The following is a 19,445-nucleotide window of genomic DNA, read 5'->3' as shown; positions in this document are numbered from 1 at the left end:
ACTATTTGAAATTTCAGGTTATAACTCACAACTAATAGTCACTGATGAGAAGATTACATTCACCACAGATTACATCACGTACCTTTCTAACGGGTCAGAGAATAGCTTTTTTTTGCCAGAGTTCTTCTATAATTAAGAACCGATTGGTTCTGTCCCCTTAGATATCTTCTATATTCTTTGTAATGTAGCGAGTTGATTAACTAGTTGAATGTTTAACTATACCCAACGCCACTTGTGCGGAGAAGGCCACATTCCTGAGTGATTAGCTCAGAGACATGCGTGTTGCACAATGGACATCCTTGTCAGGAGGGGCTGAGTGGTATAAACCTGGTGGACACATACAATTAATTGGAACTCCATTGAGGAACACCATCCAGGTACGATGTGATTCAATCATTATCCCTATTCTCTTGCATCACCATAGGGTGCCAGCCATGTGCTACAACATGGTGACAGGAGCCACTATTGTATTGTGCAGGCCACGTGATTTTTCAGTTTTACCTTATACTATAATCATACTTGGTGAATTCTTATCCGCCAAACACGGATGGCGTTCGTGTGCGTTCCGCAATTTGCGGAACGGCACGGACAGCCATTAAAGGGATTCTGTCATGAGATTTGAGGCCTATAACCTAAACATATGGCCAGGTCCCTACTAATACCCTGAATCCGAAACTGACCTTATTAACCACTTCAGCCCCCAGTGCTTAAACACCCTGAAAGACCAGGCCACTTTTTACACTTCTGACCTACACTACTTTCACCGTTTATTGCTCGGTCATGCAACTTACCACCCAAATGAATTTTACCTCCTTTTCTTCTCACTAATAGAGCTTTCATTTGGTGGTATTTCATTGCTGCTGACATTTTTACTTTTTTTGTTATTAATCGAAATTTAACGATTTTTTTGCAAAAAAATGACATTTTTCACTTTCAGTTGTAAAATTTTGCAAAAAAAAACGAGATCCATATAGAAATTTTGCTCTAAATTTATAGTTCTACATGTCTTTGATAAAAAAAAAATGTTTGGGTAAAAAAAAAAAATGGTTTGGGTAAAAGTTATAGCGTTTACAAACTATGGTACAAAAATGTGAATTTCCGCTTTTTGAAGCAGCTCTGACTTTCTGAGCACCTGTCATGTTTCCTGAGGTTCTACAATGGCCAGACAGTACAAACACCCCACAAATGACCCCATTTCGGAAAGTACACACCCTAAGGTATTCGCTGATGGGCATAGTGAGTTCATAGAACTTTTTATTTTTTGTCACAAGTTAGCGGAAAATGATGATTTATTTTTATTTTTTTTTTCCTTACAAAGTCTCATATTCCACTAACTTGTGACAAAAAATAAAAACTTCCATGAACTCACTATGCCCCTTTAGCGAATACCTTGGGGTCTCTTCTTTCCAAAATGGGGTCACTTGTGGGGTAGTTATACTGCCCTGGCATTCTAGGGGCCCAAATGTGTGGTAAGGAGTTTGAAATCAAATTCTGTAAAAAATGACCTGTGAAATCCGAAAGGTGCTCTTTGGAATATGGGCCCCTTTGCCCACCTAGGCTGCAAAAAAGTGTCACACATCTGGTATTGCCGTACTCAGGAGAAGTTGGGGAATGTGTTTTGGGGTGTCTTTTTACATATACCCATGCTGGGTGAGATAAATATCTTGGTCAAATGCCAACTTTGTATAAAAAAATGGGAAAAGTTGTCTTTTGCCAAGATATTTCTCTCACCCAGCATGGGTATATGTAAAATGACACCCCAAAACACATTCCCCACCTTCTCCTGAGTACGGCAATACCAGATGTGTGACACTTTTTTGCAGCCTAGGTGGGCAAAGGGGCCCATATTCCAAAGAGCACCTTTCGGATTTCACAGGTCATTTTTTACAGAATTTGATTTCAAACTCCTTACCACACATTTGGGCCCCTAGAATGCCAGGGCAGTATAACTACCCCACAAGTGACCCCATTTTGGAAAGAAGAGACCCCAAGGTATTCGCTGATGGGCATAGTGAGTTCATGGAAGTTTTTATTTTTTGTCACAAGTTAGTGGAATATGAGACTTTGTATGAAAAAAAAAAAAAAAATAAATCAGCATTTTCCACTAACTTGTGACAAAAAAAAAAAAAATTCTAGGAACTCGCCATGCCCCTCACGGAATACCTTGGGGTGTCTTCTTTCCAAAATGGGGTCACTTGTGGGGTAGTTATACTGCCCTGGCATTTTCCAGGGGCCCTAATGTGTGGTAAGTAGGTAAATGACCTGTGAAATGCTAAAGGTGCTCTTTGGAATGTGGGCCCCTTTGCCCACCTAGGCTGCAAAAAAGTGTCACACATCTGGTATCTCCGTACTCAGGAGAAGGTGGGGAATGTGTTTTGGGGTGTCATTTTACATATACCCTTGCTGGGTGAGAGAAATATCTTTTTTATACAAAGTTGGCAAGATATTTATCTCACCCAGCATGGGTATATGTAAAATGACACCCCAAAACACATTCCCCAACTTCTCCTGAGTACGGCGATACCAGATGTGTGACACTTTTTTGCAGCCTAGATGCGCAAAGGTGCCCAAATTCCTTTTAGGAGGGCATTTTTAGATATTTGGTACCAGACTTCTTCTCACGCTTTGGGGCCCCTAGAATGCCAGGGCAGTATAAATACCCCACATGTGACCCCATTTTGGAAAGAAGACACCCCAAGGTATTCAATGAGGGGCATGGCGAGTTCCTAGAAATTTTTTTTTTTTTGGCACAAGTTAGCGGAAATTGATATTTTTAATTTTTTTCTCACAAAGTCTCCCGTTCCGCTAACTTGGGCCAAAAAAATGTCGGGGGAGTGATCAATGACAGGGGAGTGGTCAATGACAGGGGAGTGATCAATGACAGGGGAGTGATCAATGACAGGGGAGTGATCAATGACAGGGGAGTGATCAATGACAGGGGAGTGATCAATGACAGGGGAGTGATCAATGACAGGGGAGTGATCAATGACAGGGGAGTGATCAATGACAGGGGAGTGATCAATGACAGGGGAGTGATCAATGACAGGGGAGTGATCAATGACAGGGGAGTGATCAATGACAGGGGAGTGATCAATGACAGGGGAGTGATCAATGACAGGGGAGTGATCAATGACAGGGGAGTGATCAATGACAGGGGAGTGATCAATGACAGGGGAGTGATCAATGACAGGGGAGTGATCAATGACAGGGGAGTGATCAATGACAGGGGAGTGATCAATGACAGGGGAGTGATCAATGACAGGGGAGTGATCAATGACAGGGGAGTGATCAATGACAGGGGAGTGATCAATGACAGGGGAGTGATCAATGACAGGGGAGTGATCAATGACAGGGGAGTGATCAATGACAGGGGAGTGATCAATGACAGGGGAGTGATCAATGACAGGGGAGTGATCAATGACAGGGGAGTGATCAATGACAGGGGAGTGATCAATGACAGGGGAGTGATCAATGACAGGGGAGTGATCAATGACAGGGGAGTGATCAATGACAGGGGAGTGATCAATGACAGGGGAGTGATCAATGACAGGGGAGTGATCAATGACAGGGGAGTGATCAATGACAGGGGAGTGATCAATGACAGGGGAGTGATCAATGACAGGGGAGTGATCAATGACAGGGGAGTGATCAATGACAGGGGAGTGATCAATGACAGGGGAGTGATCAATGACAGGGGAGTGATCAATGACAGGGGAGTGATCAATGACAGGGGAGTGATCAATGACAGGGGAGTGATCAATGACAGGGGAGTGATCAATGACAGGGGAGTGATCAATGACAGGGGAGTGATCAATGACAGGGGAGTGATCAATGACAGGGGAGTGATCAATGACAGGGGAGTGATCAATGACAGGGGAGTGATCAATGACAGGGGAGTGATCAATGACAGGGGAGTGATCAATGACAGGGGAGTGATCAATGACAGGGGAGTGATCAATGACAGGGGAGTGATCATTGACAGGGGAGTGATCATTGACAGGGGGGTGATCAATGACAGGGGGGTAATCAATGACAGGGGGGTAATCAATGACAGGGGGGTAATCAATGACAGGGGGGTGATCAGGGAGTCTATATGGGGTGATCACCACAGTCATTGATCATGCCCCTGTAAGGCTTCATTCAGACGTCCGGATGCGTTTTGCAGATCGGATCCATCTATCAGTGCATCCGTAAAAATCATGCGGACATCTGAATGGAGCTTTACAGGGGGGTGATCAGGGAGTCTATATGGGATGATCACCACAGTCATTGATCACCCCCCCTGGAAGGCTTCATTCAGACGTCCGGATGCGTTTTGCGGATCGGATCCATCTATCAGTGCATCCGTAAAAATCATGCGGACATCTGAATGGAGCTTTACAGGGGGGTGATCAGGGAGTCTATATGGGGTGATCACCACAGTCATTGATCATGCCCCTGTAAGGCTTCATTCAGACGTCCGGATGCGTTTTGCGGATCCGATCCATCTATCAGTGGATCCGTAAAAATCATGCGGACATCTGAATGGAGCTTTATAGGGGGGTGATCAATGACAGGGGGGTAATCAATGACAGGGGGGTAATCAGGGAGTCTATATGGGGTGATCAGGGGCTAATAAGGGGTTAATAAGTGACGGGGGGGGGGGGGGGTGTAGTGTAGTGTAGTGGTGCTTGGTGGGACTTTACTGAGCTACCTGTGTCCTCTGGTGGTCGATCCAAACAAAGGGGACCACCAGAGGACCAGGTAGCAGGTATATTAGACGCTGTTATCAAAACAGCGTCTAATATACCTGTTAGGGGTTAAAAAAAACACATCTCCAGCCTGCCAGCGAACGATCGCCGCTGGCAGGCTGGAGATCAACTCTCTTACCTTCCGTTCCTGTGTGCGCGCGTTCACAGGAAATCTCAGCCATCGCGAGATGACGCATATATGCGTGACTCTGCGCAGGGCTGCCACCTCCGGAACGCGATCCTGCGTTAGGCGGTCCGGAGGTGGTTAAATGTGCCTGTGGCTCTATTAGCATATAAAACAGGTTTTTATAACCTGTCATTCACCTACCTAATGTGCCCAAGGGGACGTCGCTTCATACAGGGTGCCCGGCTGCAGCCATCTCCGTCTGGTGCCCAGCTCCGCCTTCCCACTAGAAATCGCCGCCCTCCCTGTCTATAGTGCCGCCTTCCTCACCTCAGCCCCGCCTCCGCAATCGTCTGATCCCTCTGCCAGATCCCGCGCACTAGGCATAACCTGAGGGACCGGACGATTGCGGAGGCGGGGCTGAGGAAGGGCCATATGTTTAGGTTATAGGCCTCAAATCTCATGACAGAATCCCTTTAATATAACTGCCTATTCTTGTCCGCAAAACACGGACAATAATAGGACAGGTTATATATTTTTTGCGGACCACAGAACGGAGCGACGGATGCCGACAGCACACGGGGCGCTGTCCGCATCTTTTGCGGCCCCATTGAAGTGAATGGGTCCGCATCCAAGCCACCAAAACTGCAGCTCGGATGCGGACCAAAACAACGCCTGTGTGCATGAGGCCTTAGCCTGTTAAGCCTATTTAGTCTCAAATCGTTGGATGCAGCCTGTAAAACACAGACCAGAGGTGCGGAAGTGCTGAAAATGGCAGGGAAATAAGTGGCGAGTAGATCATCTTTTATTATTTTATCACATTTAGAGGCCCTGGGGAGATTTTCAAATAAGTCAGACACCCCCCCCTTTAAGGGCCATCATTTTGTCACACATTATTCCATCGCCATCTGTAATATATAAACTCTGTGTATATATTACAAATATCAGAGCAAACAAACTAAAAACACCTAGGCTTCAGACACACATCACATCTCTTCCTTTATTACAAAGACCCAATTGCCACCTGGCAATGAAAGGGTGACAGAAGCAATATAGCCACCCTACCTTAGCTCCCGTAAAGGAATTTGTTTTGTGGAGCCAGTGGGCAATCTCTCGACAACCAGCTGTACCGAGTGGCTTCACACAGACTAAATTTAGACAGTTCTGCTCGTCACGGCAATGCTGTGTGTCAGCCATGTCAAAGCCCGAGGGCAGGAAGATAAGCAGTGAATACAGGTCACGTAGCTCTGTAAGAGAGCACGCACTCCGGGGGACTCCAGGTAGCTTTGTCATCAGCAATCTAGTGTCCCCCGAGCCTTCCCGGCCATGGGTTGCTAGGCAACATTGGTGTTAATACCTTAGAGAAGGGATGCTTACCAGGCATCTGGCCGTTCATCTGATTTTGCATGTGTGGTGCAGTCGGGCCCCCTCCTACCATTCCGTCTGAAGGCATGTTGTGTGAGCGGGGTGGCTGCGGTGGGCCACTCTGATTCATCCCTGCAGGACCCATAGGCATATTCTGTGTGGGGAGCTAAAGCAGATTTACAAGAGCTTTAAGGCATGGTATTAAAAAATAAAATAAAAAATATCATCATTAAAATCCCCTGCACCAGAAATGTGGTCACGATCTTACTCCAGTACAGGACTAGTTTAAAGAAACCAGGGTCACATCTCTAGACAAATGTGCTGAATTTGTCATATAAAAAGGTGCAACATTTGATGGATTTGGCTCATATTACACCCAAGCAACAGACTTTAAATGTTCTCCTGGTGAGAACGTGACCCCACGCATACCCCGGCAAGTTTACTACACACAACCGTTCAGTGCAAAAAGCAACTGGTGAGAAAATAAATATCACCAAAAAGAGCCAATGACATTCTGCAGCAGGAATCTGTCTTCGCTTATTAATCCATGTTTGGGGCAGGGGTCTCAGAACTAGGACAAGTCCAATTACAAGGGAACACCATGCAACTGAACCTCCTGCCCCTCAACTCCTGAACTAGTCTCCTTCCAGAGGGGAGGACTAAGTTCAACCTCACATAAAAGGGGAAAACGTAGTAACTACAACCAATTTGAAGGCCAGGGTCACCATTGGAGGCTGTTTTTTTTTTTTTTTTCCATTGCATTCTACTCACTTTGGCCGGCAGAAAAAAAAAAAAAAATGTTTCGACTAAACTTTAAAAGGGTTTATCTGCGAATTAATACTGATGACCAATCCTGAGGATAGGCCATCAATATCAGATTGACGGGGGTCCGACACCCGCCGATCAGCTGTTGGAACAGGCTGGGCGTTCCGTGAGCCCCTCCCGAGGCCATGTGCCATCACCATACGATGTACGATGCTGTGCTTGGCAAGCGCCTTGGAAGCCACTGCACTCACTAGAGCTCTGCTTGGTGGGGGTGCCAGGACTCGGACCCTGGCCAATGTGATATTGATGACCTATCCACATATTTTTTCCAGGATAACCCATTTAAACACTTTCAGCAGATTTCCTCAACAACTTTTACTTTATTTGCAGACTGTTGCCTTGCAGCTGGACTTCTATAGCAGCTCTTAACTAAAAGCCAATTTATGAGCAGTTTGATCATGTAAATTAAAGGGGTTCTCCAAGAGTATAAAATGCCCCCTCATGTGCTGGGCACCCCACATAGAATATATTTACCCCGATGCCCGCACCACCGCTTCTCCCTAGATGCCACACCCCTTCCCGACACTGGGGGAAACGGGGTAAGTAGGGGTGCCCGGCACATGAGGGGACATTTTATACTATTGGCAAATCCCTTTAATGGGTGTTTATGAGCTGTCAGGTGTTCAGAGATAAGGGCTGCAGAAATGAATAGAATGCAATGATAAAGGCTAAGGACAGGCAACTGTTTTAAGACAGCATTCTGGTGCACATGCTGTATATCACATATGCCAAGTGTCTTTGCAGGGAAGAGGCATGCATGGCTTAATCTGAAACGCAAAATAAACTGATAAGTGGAAGAAAAATTATTATCCTAATTGGAGAGAAGCAGGGAAGGCCAACTTATGTGCAAGGTGGGATTAGACAATAGCTTTTAGTAGGACACCCATCGCCTACAGCTCAGGGTTTTGACAATTCCACCAGTGCTTCTTCCTCCAACCTACCACCAAAAGCATTAAAGACAGGTTTATTTCAATAAACTCTTGTATCCACCATGAAACTTATTTTTTTTTTATAAACAAAGTCAAAACTGCTGCAGCCAAATGTTACTTTAGGCCGAGTTCACATCAGCGTTCAGCCTTTCCGTTCTCCTGCTCAGTTATAGGAGAACGGAAAGGACGGATTTGGCTCATAACTGAGCCGAACGGAGCCTACAGACCCCATAGACTATAATGGGGTCCGTTAGGTTTCCGCTCAGAAGATGATTTTGGAGCGGAGACAAAAGTCCTGCATGCAGGACTTTTGTCTCCACTCCAAAATCATCTTCTGAGCGGAAACCTAACGGACCCCATTATAGTCTATGGGGTCCGTAGGCTCAGTTCAGCTCAGTTATGTGCCAAATCCGTCCTTTCCGTTCTCCTGCTCCTATAACGGAACAGGAGAACAGAAAGGCTGAACGCTGATGTGAACTAAGCCTTACAATCTTTAAAGAGGACCTTTCACCTGTATAAACTATGTGAACTGAGTATGCTGCCATATAGAGCAGCGCCCGGGGATCTCACTGCACTTACTATTATCCCCGGGCGCCGCTCCGTTCTCCCGTTATAGGCTCCGGTACCTTTGCTTCTTAAGTTATAGTAGGCGGGTCTTCTCTTGTCCTGTGGGCGTCTCCTTCTCCTAGGCTGCAGCGCTGGCCAATCGCATCGCAGAGCTCACAGCCTAGGAGGTTTTTTTCTCCCAGGCTGTGAGCTGTGCGCTGCGATTGGCCAGCGCTGCAGCCTAGGAGAAGGAGACGCCCACAGGACAAGAGAAGACACCGCCTACTATAACTTAAAAAGCAAAAGGTACCGGAGCCTATAACGGGAGAACGGAGCGGCGCCCGGGGATAATAGTAAGTGCAGTGAGATCCCCGGGCGCCGCTCTATATGGCAGCATACTCAGTTCACATAGTTTATACAGGTGAAAGGTCCTCTTTAATGAAATACTGAGAAGAGTATATAAAAGCACTTTCCAAAAGGCAGCCTTCTCTGGGTATGGCGTTTTATCCCATAGGCTTCTCTACAAAACTTCATAAAACTTTTCTTTAAGGCTTCTTTCACACTGGCGTTAGTACGGATCCGGCAGGCTGTTTCCACGCCAGAACAGACTGCCGGACAAGCCTAACGTTTGCACGAGTGTGCTGCCGGAAGTCCGCTCCGGCCCCATTCGCAATAATGGGGACGGGTGGGAGATGCGGCGGCAGCAGGGCAAACATGGCGAGAGGCGGCCAGACAAAAACCCATCTTCTTTTGAGTACAAGTACGGTTACATTTTGAGTGCCAAGAACACTATGTAAGACCTGCATTTATTTATTTTTTTTGCAGATTGCGCTTGGAACCAATTAATTTCTATGGGGCCACAAAAAATAAAAAAAGACAGCACGCGGATGTCAAAATATAGAACAGGTCCTATTCTTGTCGGTTTCGCAGACATGAAAAGGCATTTTGACAACCGGGCCGGCAAAAAGTGCAGGATGCACACAGCTGGTAGCAGCATTATGCAGATCACCGGATTGCGGACTGTGAATGTAGCCTATGGGGCATTACATGCAGATTTATGGCAGCACTACAATATTGCTACATAAAAGATCCCTTAGGATCTATGGCCTAAAACACTAGCAGAGCTTCTAGTAGAAAAATGACCTCCGGAGAACAGCGTAACTTAAGGCAGATATAAGAACATCAACTGATAAACATTACTCCTTCACTACAAGGCCAAGCAGCACAGTCTTGCTGGAATCTATCTCCTGGGCAGACATTGGCCGACAGGATTTACACCTGCCACCTTAGGAAAGGCCATGAGAACCGGGTAAAGAAAGGCTATGTGACCACACATTTGTTATGATTCATTTTGTTAAATGCTGCCTAACTCCTAGTGCAGGCTGGACCCTGGTGGAGTGCAGGAACTAGAACTTGGGGGGGTGTTATCTTGAGACTAGTGCTGCAGCTAACCATTATTTTAGCAATCGAGTAATCTAATAAGAAAAAATGAATTAATAGACAGTTTTCCTTTATAATAACTCATCAGACCCCAACACCCTTCGCTCCCCCCTGTGCGAACAGCCCAAGTGCATTAGCTCCACCATCCCCCTTGTGCCATCTCTCCCCTGCTGGAAAGGAGAGTATTCCGAGCGCATTGCGGGCCAGCGGGAGACCACGGAGCGGGAGTAATAGCAAGCGCTTCACTCCTGCTCCGTGGTCACGTGACACAAATGATTTGCATGGAGGATTGTTTTGTGTCGAATTACTCGATTTAATCAAGTACTCGTTGCAGCCCTATTTGAGACATTAGGAGATGTATTATCTGCACCAGGGTTTTGAAACACCTCAATAATGCAAAAATTAACTATTTAGTATTCCTGGTACTTTCCCCATTATTAACTCACTGTCTAGTCACAAACAAGGGGCCAGACTTATCATTACTCTGACAGCTCACTCCACTTTAACATATGGCTAAAGTCAGTTTTAGCCAAGTCAGATTTATGATCGGCCCTTTAAGACTGTAATAAATGTGGTTTGACGGTAGCAGTTTATCCGTCAGTAAGCAGCTTTACAAAAGTCGCACATCTTTACGAAAAAGTCGCACGTTTTTATGAAAAAGTCGCATGTTCTATTAAAAAGTCTCATAAGATAAGCATGGTCCTCACTGGAGTGAAATTGCGACTTTTTAAATAGTCCCAATAGGAAATCTGTCTAGAGATTAATTTACATAAGAAAACACGCCCACTTTCAGAAAACTGGCGAGCATAGTGCAGAGCAGAAAAAAGTCGCAAATTTCTGAGCAGTTTTAGCGTTTGAGACTTTTTTACTCCATTATTCTGACCTGAGCTAATGATAAATCTGGCCCAAGGAATCTAAGGCCAACTTCACACTAGTGTTCAGAGATCCAGAATTGAGGCAAAATATGCTGAGCAGCAGTTTGTCCGGCCGATTCTTACAATATTTGCCGGTTTTCGGCCAGATCTCCGCCAGTCCCCATTATAGTTAATGGTGCCGACAGGCATTTAGGCAGTGTCCGGCAATGACGGATCCAGAGAGCTTCAGAAGGCTGTTCCCTGCCAGATCTCTGAACTCTAGTGTGAAACTAGCCTAACAAGTTGCTGAGCAGTTTTCTCCAATGAACCTCCAAACCAATGATTTTCCTCAAACCATTCTACAGAAGAGGTGACATCACAACAACAAAGACTACAAAAAAGCTAGTCAAGTCGTCTATTTCTTGACACTTTTTTTTTTACATTAACAAGTTAAAACAAAAGGTGCCAAATTCCTTGGGGTATGTCCAAAAGCGTGACAAAAATCTGGAGAGCAAAAGACGCGCTTCTAGGTCTCTAATTCTGAGTCAAGCAATATCACAACACTACTACGGGGGCTCCAACCCCCACTATCAATGAATGACGCAGAAAACTCTTCCAAGAAGCATTAGACTCAGCGCAGTGAAAGGAGTAGTACAGATTAGGGGATCCAAAAAATATTCTCTACTTACTGCTGGTAATAAAGGTTGCATATTCTGATTGGAGTCTGCTATGGTGGCCAAGTAAACCAGATTTGTGTGCAACATTTGCTGATACCTGAAAAAGCAAAGAATGCTTAGATAAAAATCACATATTATATAATGCTAATTTTAAAAAACACAAAAAAATAAAGAAATACACATCCTTAATTTTGTCCATATATTCCAGAAACATTTAAATGGAAGTAGATAAAAGCTATGTGCACCTTTGGGTGGCATTTTCTTTTTATTATTATTGAATTGTACTCCTTTTGAGCTAAAAAATCTTTTTTTAAATTGGTCTTTATTAAAAAAAATATATGGAACCCTTTTTTTCTGTACAGAGCCAAGATGCTCTAGTAGCAGCTTGTGGATTTTCTCTCAGTTGGGGAGCTGATGGCTCCTTATCTCTGACCTTATAAACACTAATCATAGTGCAGTCCTTAGCTTATTGATAAGTATGTGGCTTAAATAAGTGTTTATGACCTCTTAGAAAATTAGAGATAAGGGTTATTAGATGACCGGCACAAAGTGAAAGTACCAGTCACACAGTCAGAAAAACAGTTCACCCTTTGTGACAGAATGGCTCAATATTTTTAGTAAAGGTCAAATGAAAGTATGATTTTTAGCCAAAAATGACTAAAATACAAACATATAAACAAAAATTGTCTCTGAAGGCGAGCATAGCCTTTAACCCTTTCAGGCCTGGAGGTTTTTTTTATTTGTCGTCTGTTCCTATAGCCATATGAGGGCTTGTTTTTTGCAGGACAAGTTGTACTTTCCAACCAGGGCTGTGGAGTCGGTAGATAAATGGTCTGACTCCGACTCCTCAGTTTTTGGTACTTCCGACTCCCCTGTATTTAATATGCAAATATAATTTATACATTCCTTGAAGGAAAGAAAGGCAACATACATGTCATTACCACAGAACTACTGTCTAGGAAGCTGCTGCCTTCTCCTTTGTGTGCTGATCTTCTGCTGAACATACGGCAGTGGGAGGATCCAGGAAGGGGCATTTATTTTAAAACATGATTTCCCTAGTAGAATCCCATAGTCATGTTTAAAGTTTAAGCTAACAATCTGAGGTTACAAGTTTTTATAGCCTTAGCTGTTCAGTCTTGAACTATTGACTCTCTATTCCCTTCACTTATACAAGTGTCTAGTCCTGCAAAAAACATATTTACTTGATCAGTTATCAGTGAGAGGCTAGGTTAACCATGGTCGTTGCGTTCCCTGTAACAGTGGAACACAACACAATAGGAAGTATAGGTATTGCAGCTCCTAATTGTGCGTTGCGTGCCATATAGTGAAGCATATGAAAAGCATGCTTCTTCACGGTCACTTAACGTGTTCGTTTTGCGGTAACGTGACGCACTGCATGCATTGGCCTTTATTCTTACAGTAGAGAAGTACCGTATTTTTCGCAAAAGTGGGGGGAAAATAGCAGTGCGTCTTATGGGGGCGAATGCTGCGACCGTCCGGTGAATAGGCTGAAAGGGAGGAGGGGCGGAGGGTCGGCATCTGTTTCTGTAATGGCAGCGGGGCCCGGTGCAGTCACTGTATTCTACTACACCGGGCCCCACTCACTGTAGTATACGGTAATCATATCCAACTTGTGGGTATTGTTAAAGTATTCCAATCATCTTAAATCTAGCGCTGTACTACTTACTACTAACTTCTTGGCAGTCAGGAGGCCGGGTGGGCGCTCGTAGCGTAGCTCACTACGTCACGCGCCTGCTCCGCCCACTTTATGAATGAAGCAGGCACCGGGCCCTGCTGCCATTACAGAAACAGATGCTGGCCCCCATTCACTACACAGGGACACTGTTATGGGGGGGGGGATCTGTGGATGACACATAAGATGCCCCCATAACAGTGCCACCCACAGATGCCCCCATAAGATACGGTAATTAATTATAACTTTTTGTGAATTGGGACATTTAAACGTGCTTTTTTTTTATTCCAATTTAAATCTAGGAGTCGGTTCATTTTTTGCCGACTACGACTCCAGGTACCCAAAATTGCCTCCGACTCCACAGCCCTGTTTCCAACGCCACCATTTAATATTGCATATGATGTAGTGGGAAGCGAGAAAAGAATTCCAATGGGGTGAAAATGCAAAAAAAAAAAAAAATAATAAAAGCAATTCCACCACAGTTTTATGCTTATTTTTTTATTTAAGACATTCGATGTACGATACAACTGACCGGTTACTTTTATTCTACAGGTCAGTACAAATCCGGCGATACCTTATATGTATAGTTTTTCTTGCGTTTTGATCGTGATAAAAAAAAAAAAAAAGTGGGGAAAAATGTTTTTATTTTTTGTCGCCATATTTTGACCCCTATAACTTTTTTGTAATTATGTGTACGGAGCTGTATGGGGGCTCATTTTTTGTGGGGCAATGTGAACGTTTCATTAATACCATTCTGGGGTGTGTATAACTTTTTAATCACTTTTCTATAGTTCCCATAGGGAACTATAACAATCAGTCATCTGATTGCTATTATCATAGACTCCAATGCACTTGTATTGGAATCTATGATGATCTCACTACTTTCCTATGGAGCCCTATTACAGGCAAGGGCTCCATAGGAAATACAATGCAGCAGCCTCCTGTCATTCACAAAGACAGGGGCTGCTGCATACAAGCTCCGGCTCCTCCGATCGCCACACGATCAGCGCGCTCAGATGCCATGGTCAGGAGTGACCACTGCATCTAAGGGGTTAAATGTCCGCGATCAGCATTACTGCTGCTATAGGAAATAGGCAGCCACCCGCGGCTATAGTGCCTGCAGCGGGCGCCATCTTTAAACACACTCCTGATGACGTACATGCAAGTCGTCGGGCGTGAAGGGGTGAAAGAGGACCTGTCACCTCTCCTGACGTCTGTTTTAGTAACTATTTGCATTTATTATGTAATAACAAGTCCGCAGAATCTATTCTTATGACTCTATATTGTACCATGCCTTTATTCCTGCTAGAAGTTACAAATTAATTACTAGCAGTTGGCAGTGAATGTCCAGCTGGGCGCGTGTCCCTGCAGTCTGACTGGCAGAACTGATTGGATAACCTCAGACTGTGCAGGACATATCCCCAACTGGTAACATCCAGCTGGAACTTCTTTCATAACTTCTGGCAGGAATACAGTCAGAAGGATAGATGCTCCAGGATTTTTTATTACACAGAGAATGCAAGTACTTTCTAAACTAAGCCTGTCCGGAGAGGTTACTTCTTTAAAGATGACCTGTCTGCTCTCCTGACATGTCTGTTTTAGTAAATGCTTATATTCTCCATTAAAGGACAATACAGGAGCATCTTTTCTTATACCTGTACATCGTGTCATTCCTCTGTTACTCCTCCTGGAAGCGAGTGAATAAATTGACAACTAGGGGTTACAATTCCCCTGTCAATGGAGTGTGTCCCTAGGCAATCAGTGCCAGACTGTATAAGGAGAAGACCTATTGACGAGGGGATTGGTAAGACATTGGTGATGCTACTTACTGTGAACATTCAGAGGTCTTTCCTTTGTTTTGATAATCCATAATACACTGAATTAGATGATTATTCTCGTCCAACATCTGTGGGGGAAAAAAAAAAAAAAAACAGGGGGGGGGGGGGGATATATAAAATCAGTAAAATAACCACAAGGGTGGAAGAGGGGAAAAACGCATTTTGAAGGGGCTGTCTGCTTTTTTTGTTTAATATTGGTCATCAATATCAGATTGGTGGAGCCCGACTGCCATCACCCCCGCTGATCAGCTGTTTGAAGAGAAAGCAGCGCTCATACGAGCTCTGTGTTCTCCTCTGTTTCCCTGCTCGCCAGTGACATTAGCGAGCGAAGCTGTAATTACACTGCTGCTATGTCACTGGCGAGCAGGGAAACAGAGAGGAGAACACAGAGCTCGTATGAGCGCTGCTTTCTCTTCAAACAGCTGATCGGTGGGGGTCAGGCCCCCACAATCTGATACCGATGACCTATCCTGAGGATAGGTCATCAATATTACAAAAGCAGACAATCCCTTTAAGACTATGGAGACATTTGAAATAGAAAAAAAATGAGTAACTACTCCGCTTTATAGCATAAAAGTAATCATTAGCATTTTATGAAGAGGGGGTGAGGTGTAAATAATGAGCTTCTAGGGGCAACAGGGGCATCGCTGTTACTCCTAGAGGCTCCTCTCTGATGACATTTTCACAGCATGGCCCTGTCAAAGTGCAGAGAGCACGGCAGTTACAGGGAGAGCAGAGCCTCTAGGTGTAACGGTAACACCCCCATTGCTCCTAGAGGCTCATTTACATATAATAAAACATCATATTCCTCAGCAATGCGGGCACATATGAACATGGGACCAACACAGATGCCTTCAGCTGTCAAGTGCACATGTAACAGGTCAGCCAGTGTCATAGGTACAAATCTACTGAGAGATGGCCTTTAAAGGGTTGTCTCACTTCAGCAAATGGCCTTTATCTTGTAGAGAAAGTTAATACAAGGCACTTACTAATGTATTGTCATTGTCCATATTGCCTCCTTTGCTGGCTGGATTCATTTTTCCACCACATTATACAATTCTCGTTTCCATGGTTATGACCACCCTGTAATCCAGCATCGGTGGCCGTGCTTGCACACTGTAGGAAAAGGCACCAGCCCATGTGCACTCCTATGACCCTGGCCACCGACGCCTTTTTCTACCGTGTACAAGCACGGCCACTGATGCTGGATTACAGGGTGGTCATAACCATGGTAACAAGCAGTGTATAACGCGACTGAAAAAATGAATCCAGTCAGCAAAGGAAGCAATATGTATAATAACAAGACATTAGTAAATGCCTGGTATTGGCTTTCTCTACATAATAAATAATTTGCTGAAGGGACACATCAGATTCAGCGGCTGTGTCCAAAGTCTGCCTGTGGCGGTACACGGGCATATGTATGGCCAGCACAATGCTCATCACCAGTGTATAGGCTCAGGCAAAGGAAATACCCCTTTACATCCCTTATAAACCCCCCACACATTCCCTCATTGGGCTGAACAAGACATCTAAAAAAGAGCAAGTGAGCAGCTGCACAATGCAGAGTCCTTTTCAGAGGGATGCCAGGCGATCAGGTCTGTCTCAGAGCCCACTGGTTTAACCCTTTCTAAGCATCCATAAGTAACACCCCAGGAAGCTGCTCACAGACTAATGGCTATCTCCCCTGCTAGCAGCCGGTCCCTTTTGTGTTACCTTCTGGATGGCGGCGGGAGTAATCTCGCCCTTCCCTCGCTGCCTGGGAGCTGCAAAGGCCACGGACATCTCGCTGAGGGCTCAGACACGGCGCGGGCTGTGAGAGGAACAAGGAAGTACCGAGACCGGAAACCGGGCGGAAAGTACAACGGCTGGACAGAACCCCCTCACCGCGCGTAGACACTACCACGCTCCTGGACTGAACCAACAGGCGATGACGTCAGAGGGGGTGGGAAACACTGCCAGAGCTAACCTGCAAACAGAAACCGCATACACGCCTTTTCAATCCGGCATAATGTGTTTTATAATATGTAAATATCCCGTGTTTGTATATCACGTTCACAATGAACTCGGCCAACTACCAAATACTGACACGGCAAATAATCCCCCCCCCCCCATAACGAGCAGTGAGAAGCTCCGGTCTGCTGAGATCCCACAATGCTCTGGGCAGCGAACAACGCTGAGAGACATGGTATGTCCCAGCAGAGGGGCGTGTAAATATGGAAACCAACTAGGTGGCCCCTAAGACGACATTATAGGTCATTATAGGACATTCGTTGGATGATTGGCTTTCTAAGTACAATAGGAATGCACCGATTGGCTCAGAAGACGACTGGTCTACAGTAGGGGCATCACTGAGCGCCCCCTCAGATAGTGCTGATATAGACTAGCTCAGGCCTAGGGGGAACAAGTGTCAAATCTTTCAATGAACTAAATGTGATTGTCTTCTTCGTGTGGGACTCACGGAAAATGGCGGTCGCTACGTGCACTTGTAATTGGGGGGGGTTGTATCACGTGACACTGGGCACCACGTGTCTGTGATATGTCTGGCCTGTGATTGGCTGCGGTTACTGTCCTGTGACCTTGACTCCTCAGAGACCTGTCAGTCATGTGGTGGAGCTGCCTCATAGAGCAACACTGAGCTTCCCTAATAGGAATCCAGGAGTGAAGTCATTAGGAATGATCCAATAGGGCAGAGGTGAGAAATGGGCCACGGCTGGGGGAGGCTCAGCTGCAGTGAGGAGCAGTGGTCACACATCGGCCACCACAAGACAGCATGGGGTCTCCCACCAGTAGGTGACCACATTTCCTAACTGCCATTCAGGGACACTTACTTTCACAAGTGCATTTCGTCAAACTTATACTTGAGACTGGCAAAAGCATATCTGCCTGTGCATCTTTCAGTATTTCTGCACACATTAACTGGCTACTTAGACATCTCTTAAGAAATAGAAAACAAAACAAGTTGCATTAAAGAACAGTTTTTTTTTAATTAGCACCCCTTATGTGCCAGTAGCCCCCCTATCATGTGCCAGTAGCCCCCTATCATGTGCCAGTAGCCCCCCTTATGTCTGTGCCAGTAGCCCCCCTTATGTGCCAGTAGCCCCCATCATGTGCCAGTAGTCCCCCTTATGTGCCAGTAGTCCCCCTTATGTGCCAGTAGTCCCCCTTATGTGCCAGTAGTCCCCCTTATGTCTGTGCCAGTAGTCCCCCTTATGTCTGTGCCAGTAGCCCCCCTTATGTGCCAGTAGCCCCCTATCATGTGCCAGTAGCCCCCCTTATGTGCCAGTATTGTAATTTGTACATATATATATATATATATATATAAAAAAAAAAATTATATTTACCTCCTCCAGGATGCGATGCAGGCCTCTTCCGGCCTGTGTCGCTCAGGCGGCGCAATGACGTCATCGCGCCGCCTGCATCGGCCTAGTGCTGGCAGCCTATCAGAGGAACAGGGAGGGGACACACATCTCCCTCCCCTGCTGGCTGCCGCAGCACAGACATTTGTATCGTCGTCCTGAGGACGGCGATACAGATGACTATAGAGATGAGTGAGCGCTTCCACAATGGAAGCGCAGCGCTCATCTCCTGCCGGCGCCCCCTTCTGACAGCACCCCGGGCGGCCACCCGGCCCAAGAAATGGCCCTGGTCACAGCAGCGGTCGGCGGCTCAGGTCATTCCGGGACACTGCAGTGTCCCGGAATGAGGGGGACCAGGATCCGGGACAGACTCTCCAAATGCGGGGGGCGATCCGGGACACGTGGTCACCCTACCCACCAGACGCTTGGCTGCTAGGTTACTATGGTCCAGCTTGTGCACCATCTGTATATTGTATGGTGCAGAAACACGTCAGGGCAAGCATGCCATTACTTGTGGCCAGGGAAACTCATGCTCATGTGTGTAATGGCTCACTGCCCGTGCTGCGGACCGCAAATAGTGGTCAGCAATGCATGGGCACGGGCTGTGTGCACTCCATGGTGCAAATGCCGACCCATTGACTTGAATGGTTCTGTGATCTGCAACATACTGCCAAAGATAGGACATGTTCTATCTTTTTGCAGTGCAGAGGCACGGACCTGAAAGCCCACGGAAGCAAAAGATAGGCGGTCTAGTGTTGAGCGAATTGAGCTTCGGATCATAGATCTTAAGTCAATTTGTTCAAATATTTTGTTTTAATGGTGTACGGAGACCTGGACATTAAAATGTATTGTCTCCGTGGAGGCAAAATTAGGCCTCTTGCACACAAATGTTTTTTTTTTTTCTGTTTCCGTACCGTTTTTTGCGTTCCGTATACAGAACCATTCATTTCAATGGGTCTATAAAAAAAACAGAAGGTACTCCGTATGCCTTCCATTTCGGTATTTCCGTTCCGTTCAAAGATAGAACATGTCCTATTATTGTCCACATAACGGACAAAGATAGTACTG

General features: G+C 45.6%; 1 protein-coding gene across 3 annotated transcripts in view; it reads right to left on the bottom strand.

Moving 5' to 3' along the window:
• The window catches only part of SS18 (SS18 subunit of BAF chromatin remodeling complex), a 68,023-nt gene extending 50,930 nt beyond the window's left edge, over positions 1–17,093 (bottom strand). Inside the window, exons 1-4 of one of the 3 annotated variants that reach the window (XM_040432244.1) lie at positions 16,735–17,093; positions 15,013–15,089; positions 11,503–11,587; positions 6,232–6,385 (exon numbers count right to left, since the gene is read on the bottom strand). In XM_040432244.1, the coding sequence (XP_040288178.1) occupies positions 6,232–6,385; positions 11,503–11,587; positions 15,013–15,089; positions 16,735–16,803 (385 nt within the window). In that variant the 5' untranslated portion in view covers positions 16,804–17,093. The remainder of the gene's footprint in view (positions 1–6,231; positions 6,386–11,502; positions 11,588–15,012; positions 15,090–16,734) is intronic. The other 2 variants (XM_040432246.1, XM_040432245.1) reach the window with 2 other exon arrangements.
• Positions 17,094–19,445: the final 2,352 nt, after the last annotated feature.

Source organism: Bufo bufo, chromosome 5, assembly GCF_905171765.1.
Source record: "Bufo bufo chromosome 5, aBufBuf1.1, whole genome shotgun sequence".
In the NCBI taxonomy this organism is placed as follows: domain Eukaryota; kingdom Metazoa; phylum Chordata; class Amphibia; order Anura; family Bufonidae; genus Bufo; species Bufo bufo.
Note: the sequence above shows the minus strand (reverse complement) of the source record. Positions and strands in the feature narration are given on the sequence as shown.